The sequence below is a fragment of the Hippocampus comes genome, unplaced genomic scaffold (assembly GCF_001891065.2).
Source record: "Hippocampus comes isolate QL1 unplaced genomic scaffold, H_comes_QL1_v1.1 scaffold204, whole genome shotgun sequence".
NCBI classification, from domain to species: Eukaryota; Metazoa; Chordata; class Actinopteri; order Syngnathiformes; family Syngnathidae; genus Hippocampus; species Hippocampus comes.
The window spans coordinates 49,280-57,976 of NW_017808052.1; the positions used below are offsets into that span (position 1 = coordinate 49,280).

An 8,697-nucleotide genomic window follows, 5' to 3' on the forward strand; every position below is an offset into this window, starting at 1 on the left:
GGGGGGGGGGGGATTTGAGAAGAACGGAAATGTGGAAACTGAAATATGTCATTTGGGGATTTGCAATTTACTTGGCCATTCAAATGGCGTCTCTTAGATGAAGGCAGAGTGGGGAATTAAACTGAAATCTCTCTCTCGGGTGACTAGTAATTGAATGTTGGGGCTGACTGTAGTCGGTAAAAAGCACAGATGCCGAAGAAGCTGCTGTCACTCACCAAAAATGGAACGCGCTTCATTTTCAGGACTGTGAAAAATGTCAAAAACATGCCTGAACACAATACTCGGCGACAGCAGTTGCGGCGACCAACCTGATTTGATACCAACCTCATCTCGCCATTCCAACTTGGGGCGCCGCTCAAGGTCGCATTGCTCATTTGAACTTTGAAACTCGAGATTCAATCGAAAGCAACGGTGGCTAACGGGCATTGGATGACGAGCATAGTTGGAAGGACGGTCAAGACGGTCAAGTGGGAAAGGGTGAAAAGGACGAGGTGCCGCTCCCGTTCGACATCCCGGTAAACCACACCGGAGAGAAGAAGGCGACCAGCGATATGCGCGGCGGGACGCGTCAAGCCGTCGGCTCTTCCTGTTGTGCTTGGTTGCCATGGTGATGGACGGAAACGGCCAAAGCCCGAGTGGCGAGCGGCGTGGGAGCGATGGGCGGAAACCGCTTCGTTCAGAGCGGGAGGCGGCCGGCCGAGTGCGGACGCTCGGGCTAACGCGTCCGCTTGCACCGTTGGTGGAGCTTTCGCAAAAAGCCGGCGTCATTTCGGAGCACCCCCCCCCCCTTTCCTTTTTCTTTGAAAAAGTGAAAGAAATAAATGCATGAAAAAGGAAATGAGATCACGGGAAGGAGTTTCAGGCAGGATCCATCATTGCACGCAACAAATGCGTGTTTGACAGCTCAAATCTCGGTGATGAGTCGACACTGGGGAACGTCGATCGCGCGGCTCAATCAAAAATGTTTCTTTTCCACCAGGCGACGATGATCAACAAACACATCAGGTACATGGAGTCAAGCCGAATATACTTTTAAGCGGCAATATTGACGAGGCACTCGCTCGGCTCTCGTCAGGCATCGGCGCACTTCAGGGACCGCCGCTCCCTCCAGCTAGCGCTAGCCGACCAAATAGCAGCATAATTAATCAACGGCAATATGCTGTCGAGTTGCAACGGTCGTGGAGGAGTACACGTTGCGAATTTTCATGAGAAAGATGTGAGCCGCGGGCAGTGCCGCAAAAGCACGCCAGCGAGCCCGGCGGAACGGCGGGCTCACCTCAGCGAAAGCATCCGCCCCCGATAAAGCGTGTCGAAAAAATCGTGCCGGCCACGTGTGATGGGGGAAGAGCGTTACGTGCGCGGACGATCGTTTTTCCAAACTTGCAGCGACGTCAGCGGTTCGCAGTCGCCGCAATTCATATTTGAGTCGGGCGTCTCCGGCGGCACAAGTGCAATTACGGGGCTGCGTCATAATTCAAAACAACGTAGACGACAACTTGATGGATAAAACGCCCGTCGAGACAAAGCAACCAAGTTTCCGAGCAACATTTGTTCTTGTTTATTCAAGGCCGCGGCACAAGGATTTTCCTCGGATGAATTGGCGGGTGGATGCGCGTCTGCGGCTTTTTCATGGCTATCGCCCTTTCGCGTTCATATTTGCTGCAATTCTTTTTGAGGATCGAAAATGGTAAACTGAGTCCCCCCCCACGCACGTACGAAACCGCTGATAAAAGATCAGCGGCTGAGAGCTTGGTTGAAACGCGCTCAATAATTCATCGGCAATTGTTGCCCTCATTGGGCAAGTTTTGTTTTATTGCCTGTTGTCGCGCGACTTCTTTTAGCTCCGCGTGCGGCATTTGGTATCCAGCGGCGGTTGTTTACAAGCGCTCGACAACTGGAGTTGAGTATCTGCAGCATACAAAGAAAACGGCTTCCTCATCTATTGATGTTCAACTTTCACGTAGCGCACTTTGCTCCGGATGCGGCTGCTTTGTAAAGCGCTCCATCGAGGAAGTTGTGCCAAGTTCACGTCTCCGCGCAGAACACGTTAGTCGCCTGAGAAATTGCAAATGGCTGATGAAATGGGAAAAGGAAGCTTTGATGACTTTGTCGCTCCTTGGACAACCGGAGCCATCGGAAAGGCAGCGCGTCACGTCACGTCACGTCACGTCACGCAAGGCAACTTGACGTCACTCCCGCAGACAGCGAGTGTAAAATTTGCTGCTCTTGTCGCAAACTACGCGAGGTCTTTAGCAACCGCAAGTGAGCCCGAAGACCAAAGTGCCCATTGAGACAATTCGTTGTCCACTTTCAAGGGTCAAATCCACGTCCCGCCACATCCAAATTGCTGTCCACATCTTTGTTTGTTTGGTTGGGGTTTTTTTTTTTTTTGAATGCTATTTGTGGCTCATCAGATCTTTCCATGTTTATTCACGAACACGAAGACACAGTGACACAGTTATCTTTGATGTCTTCCTCCCCCGACACCGCCGGAGCACTTTCTTTGTATTTGTTTACGGGAGAGCCGGATGAATGCGAGCGGCAGCCGTATTGGAGCTCAACAAAGGCTGTTTTACCCTGGGCGCCGGTATTGAAGGGATTGTCGACGCTTGTTGCCGGAAAGATAACTGGGTTAATTAGGGCCCCCCCAAAAAAAACTCTTTTGTCAGCACAGAGGGGAAGATGTAAAGTTTGTCAGTTCCTGTTTTCCTTTTTTTTTTTTTAAACACTGCTTTTGGGGTTTGCTCGCAGTCAACTTACAAAGTGGATCCTGTTGAAAGAATGTGAATGAAATGTTTTGATCACGTCTGTAATCTTCCCAAAGGCTGTGCAACTTTGATCGTTTTCTTCACATACGTTGATGGTGGTGGTAAATGAACTCTTAAGGCCGTAAGACATCAAGAAAGAGGCTACGGTGACTTTTATTTGATGACGCAAACTGTCGGAACACACTCATCATCTCACTCGACCTGACCTGAGACGCACTGCGCTTGGTTTTCACGGTAGCCTCAACAGGCGAGGGGCCGGGACGGCGCAGGGAAGGCGCCGACGTCATGCTAGCTGACGCGGGTTGCTGGGCATCTGGACAGGAAGTAGCCTGCTGCCTTGCCCTTGTTTGGAGGTAAAATAGGACGCAGCCGTGTGTTTGTCTCTTAACTGCTTACAATAAGGACGAGGATGCGAGCGAAGCGTGTGCGGCGATGCTATGCGGCGGCGGACCGCAGCATGTATGCTCGCTGTTCGGCACCTTTTGATTGATTTTTTTTTTCTTTTCCTATTTAATTTGAGTTCTTTGGGGGGAGCCAACCCCAATTTGCGTGGAAAATACATCTCGGAGGTTTATCGGGGTATGTGAAGCTTTGGCCACACGGCACGTTGAGCAACATGGACCCAATGAACGGTTTGGTCAACGCCACACGATAGTCCGAGATCTCTTTTGGCCTTTTACAATCATTGTCATATCCGACATGTGCACACGCACGCGCATTGCACTCTGGTAGGCGGCAGCTCGGTGTCCTCCAATGTATGGAACAGATGTCGACAAGATTGAATGTTTTTATATATGCTCGCCGTTCAGCACCTTTTGATTGATTTTCTTTTTTCTTTTGCTATTTAATTTTCGTTCTTTGTGGCCAACCCCAATTCGCGTGGAAAGTACATCTTGGAGGTTTATCGGGGTTTGTGAAGCTTTGGCCACACGGCACGTTGAGCAGCATGGACCCAATGAACGGTTTGGTCAACGCCACACGATAGTCCGAGATCTCTTTTGGTCTTTTACAATCATTGTCATGTCCGACATGTACACACGCACGCGCATGCGCATTCTGGTAGGCGGCAGCTCGGCGTCCTCCGATGTATGGAACAGATGTCGACAAGATTGAATGTTTTGGTTTGTCATCGTCTGCAAAGAAACGGCCGCCGTAATTCTGGAGAGAAAGATCAGGCCAGTGAATTCTTGTGTCTCATCAACGCACCGTGTCCTCAAAGAGGCGAGAGTCGAGCTCTCAAAACAGCTGGCGACCAAACCGCTGCAGGAAACGTGACATTTGGGGAGTGAGACAACAACAACAAAATTCAGGAACTGCTGCAAGAAATGAAGAAAGTTTGCAGTGCTCGATGTTTCGAATTCATCTCAAGCCAACACATTTCATCGGCTGTTCATCTTCCCTTCTTGGTCCACCGCTATTAAAAGGGCGAAAGGCGACTTTTGAGTGGATTCAATGTAGCCCCGGACCTGATTTTCTGACTTCCCGAATTGAAAATATTTCATTTGCTGTTTCGGAATGGCGTGAACGTTTGAGATACCGTTTGAGGCAAAGCGCTTCGGCACGCAATTGGAATTGTGACATATTGCGTGCCCTCGCAAACGGAGACTGTTGCGCATCTGATATCATTCAGGCATCTGACGACAAAAGGCTCCGCCGACGGCTTTTGTCGGGAGATAACGCGATTATGAAGGAGGTGTCGGGAAGGGGGAAGGAAACCGGAGCAACATCGAGTGACAATTGGTCTCCGTCCACAATCGCTGACATCGGATGAAAGGATAAACCCGTGTTCCGTTCCGTCGTTAGCATGCCACGCGCCGTGCGCCGAAACGGCTTCCTCTTGACAGCGCGCGTGGCCGCGATCACATTCAAAGCCGTCCCCGAAAGCTTCCGTTCAAAGGAATTTATTGTTAACTGCGGGAGCCGCCACGTTTTCCGAACGGAGCCGATAAGAAAGGCGCAACGCTTGAGCTTAAGCCGTCTCCCGAGATGTACGATGTGCTTTTCCAGATGGGAGTCAAACTCTTGAATGCTGACAAAATGAGCGCAGCGCTCGCCAAAGGACGCCCAGGCCGGCAAATGCGGAAGCCGGTCGCGCTTGATGTTCAGGTTGTTCTTCTGTCTTTGATCACGTGCGATTTCCGTTGCTTTTTTTCATTGCGATCAGCGTGAGCGGAAGGGACGGCTTGGGGCGGAAGCGGTGTGCAAGTCGAACCGCGTCTCCCGTTTCCATAAGCTCGCCGCTGAAGCCACCATCTCCCTTGTTTCCTGCCGCCTTTCAATGAAGTCAATGTGCACCGGCGTGGACATCGTTGCTGCCAAAACTTGTCAAACAACTTGCAGCAAAAAAAAAATCTATTCTTGACACCTCCTTATCGATTACAGCAGGGGTTGCCCAAGCTTTTTTTGACTTTCCAAGCAAGGCCTTGGTCCCGCAAGTGAACTCGCATGCACCTGCCACGCTGAGCAACGACCCCTGACATGAACGCAAGAGAAAAATAAAGCCGATCCAGTCCGACCTCGATCCAACGTACCTCGAGGGGCGTAGCGAATCTGGACGTTATGATGGCCGTTCGTTGGAAACCATTTCCACCAAATTGGCCGCCAGCTGTGATGCATGATAGCGGATGAACATTTACAGATGTAAAAAAAAAAAAAAAAATCAATTTTTTTCATGTTTTTCCGATCACAATCCGCACTCACATCACGCGACCGCCACACGATTTGGCCGCTCTATCGGCCCGGCGCCACAACGATCCGTTGTCTTTCCACGTTGCCTGTTTTTGTTTTGTTTTGTTCCTTTTCTGAGGCATGTGACGTTTGGCGGTCACATGCCTGAGTTCACCTGATGGATTGTGAGCGGAATGCGACAATATAATGGGACCGATCGCCTCACCGCGACATGCACGTTGCGGCGGTGCCACGTGCCGGTGAAGGAGAAACGTCTCGAAGGTTGGTTAAGCCGGCGGGGTGGAATACACGGTCTGAAAATCACGGCTCGCGCATCAACGTTGTCTCGTGTTTTCTCTCGGCGAACGCATTTTCGACCCGCCCTGACCAAACCCATCCGATAAATAGCGTTGATGCCCGAGTCAATGAAAGCACGGCGTCATGACATCTGCACGTCAGCGATTCATCCCAATTCCTCAGAGTGGCCCCTGACCGGCGTATTCTTTTTTTTTTTGTATTCAGGTGCTTTTGGGATTTTGAGGCGATGCAGGACTTTCTGCTCGACCAGCGGAGGAGCCAACTCGCAAAAAGAGACTGTGGCCATTGAATGTTTCGCCCAGCGCCGTCTCCTGGACCACCAGCAGCACCCCGGCCCCTCAGCGGCGGCAGCGCCTTTCATCTCCGATGGCTCGATGGCCCGCGTTCAGCCTCGGCCTCCTCTGCTGGCTTTGTTTACGGTCGGCGGGAGCAGCGGCGACGGCGACGCTGCCAAACGACAAGCCCGGCGGCCCCTTGGACTGGCTGCTATCCGACAAGGGGCCTTTCCACCACTCTCCCGAGTACGTCGACTTTGTGGAGAAGAACAGACAAGGCTTCTCGACCAGATACAAGATATACAGGTGAGGCCTGTTGATCTCGCACGCATCAAACTAGCCGCCGTCTAATCGGGATTTTGCCCATCAAAAGTGTCATTTCCGAAGGACAGTGGCACCTCGACTTACAAAATTAATTGGCTCTGGAAGAAATTTCTCAACGAGAAAATTTTGTAAGTCGAGACGCATTTTCCATGTAAATGCCCTAATCCGTTCCAAGCCGCCCCACAATGCAGACATAAATGTTTTCTGAAGCATTTATGTCGGCATTATGGGTTAGGATTAGGGTTCAAATACATGTTACAATTACATTATTGCGCAATAAGTGAGCGTTGTTGCAAAAACAAAGAATCGTCAATCAGGGGCTGCACTGGAGCTGCTTAATGTTTCCCTCCCTGGCAAAAGGTAGTTGTCGGCCAGAGCTGAGCGGCACGGGCGGCGAGATTAATCGTTTTATCATGTGGGCGAGTGATTAGAGATCTCTTCGTACTTATTACTTCACATTATCACGGAATCCCCCGAGAGGATTCTGTCAGCTGCAAGGTTGTGTTTGAGGCCCTCTAGATTACCTCAACGCGGCAGTGATTAATAGCCATGACGTTACGAAGAAAAATGGACCTCAAATGTAAATAGACTGCGACGGTTGCCAAATTAAAATCACTCACAATCTGTCCCGCTCCGTTTCAAGCGACGGCGACGACAAAAGAGGCTCGAGATGCGCTGTTGAAGGGAGACCCGCCTTGTGTATTAGAGGCTCTTAAGCGAAGTGAACGTTGTTACTTGAGCTAACGCAAATGAAAAGTTGCAATGGCTCGGGAAGCCAACTAAATGGATGAGGAAGCCAAGGGAGTCAACCTATCAGCGCATCATTTTGCTCCGGCTCTCAAAGGAGCACCAGAGGTTGTTGATTGGTGCTCTCTCCCTCTTTTTTAAAAAGATTTATATACACACATACATACTGGCTCCAGCACGCCCGCGACCCTTGTGAGGATAAGCAGATTACAAAATGGATACATACACACACGCAAGCACGCACACACCAGTGGACTAGTTTTCATTTTAATTTCAATGTTGGAATGAGGCGGCATGCCGGTGGACTGGTTAGTGCGTCGGCTTCACAGTGCAGAGGTGCAGGGTTCGATTCTGCGTCTGGTAGCTCCCGCCCTGAGTGGAGTTTGCATGTTCTCCCCGAGCCCGCGTGGCTTTTCTCCGGGTACTCCGCTTTCCTCCCACATTCCAAAAAACATGCACGGCAGACTAGCGGAACGCTCTGAAATTGTCCCTCGGTGTGAGTGTGAGCGCGGATGGCAACCAGTTGAGGGTGTGTCCCCCCCCCCGCCTCCTGCCCCAAGGCGGCCGGGAGAGGCTCCGGCGCGCCCGCGACCACCGCGATGAGGATAAGCGGATGAGAAATTGGGATGGATGGATGGATATTTCAGGCAATAGAGGGTAGCGTGTTGTCGTGGCCTTTCAACAACCGTCGAAGGCCCGTTCGAAAAATCGATTGCAGTATGTGACCGCGCCATCCGATTTGGCACGGTTCAAAGCGTGTCCGACAATTCGGTCAAACGTCTTCAACGTTGGTATGATCGGATTTCCTCAAGCAAAGCCCGAGGGAGCCTCGCCGTCATGAAGTTGTTACGAAATCAACCCGAGGCCCTTTGCTCAATAAACCGGCTCGTGAAGTACGACGAGCGAGCGTCAGCGCATTAGTGAAACCGCAGGAGAGCACGCAGGTGGCGCTGAAGAGGCTTTAGTGAGCCCCGTTCCTCAGGTGCCGCTTTCTCAAGTCTATGAATATTTTTATTGATGCTCGCCGTCGTTTGTGCCCTCTGAATATTTCCACGGAGCAACTCTAAGAAGCTCCACATCTTCAATAGCCTGCTGAGAGCAGTGTAATTAGTTTTTCAACAAGTGACATTTCAGGGCAAAAAAAAAAAAAAAAAGAGCTGTATGCTAGAAAGTGATTGGATTCACTGCACATCCATTATGAAATATGAAGATCACATTGGATGGCTGCCAAACTTCTCTTGTTGGAGCCAATCGGGAAGAGGAGGGAGAAAACATTCTTTCCTTCCAAATAAATTAATAAAAAAGCCTCCTGCGGGAGGCCATTGTTTACAAGCTCACATGCAAAGCTCATTTGTTGCTGTCACTTTGTTTTGGCCATTGGAACACCCGATCGTGTTCATCCAGATTGGAGACAAAATGCACAAGTTCTTTTGATAAATGGCTGTTTTTTTTTTTTTTTGGTTTGTTTTTTTTCACACAAGTGGATTAATTGTGAGACGAAGGGTGAAAAAGTTAATAGAAAGTTCATACGTACATTCCAACCCCTACAAAACACTTCTCCTTGTTTGAATACAAAAGAGGTTCGCAAACAATTAACA

At 50.2% G+C, this 8,697-nt stretch overlaps 1 protein-coding gene across 2 annotated transcripts in view; it reads left to right on the forward strand.

Moving 5' to 3' along the window:
• LOC109508220 (BMP/retinoic acid-inducible neural-specific protein 3-like) overlaps positions 1-8,697 on the forward strand; it is a 27,610-nt gene that overhangs the window by 4,205 nt on the left and 14,708 nt on the right. Inside the window, exons 1-2 of one of the 2 annotated variants that reach the window (XM_019858101.1) lie at positions 5,578-5,717; positions 5,958-6,334. In XM_019858101.1, coding sequence (XP_019713660.1) covers positions 6,120-6,334 — 215 coding nt within the window. In that variant the 5' untranslated portion in view covers positions 5,578-5,717; positions 5,958-6,119. Of the gene's footprint in view, positions 1-5,577; positions 5,718-5,957; positions 6,335-8,697 lie in introns of those variants that run through there. The other variant, XM_019858100.1, reaches the window with a different exon arrangement.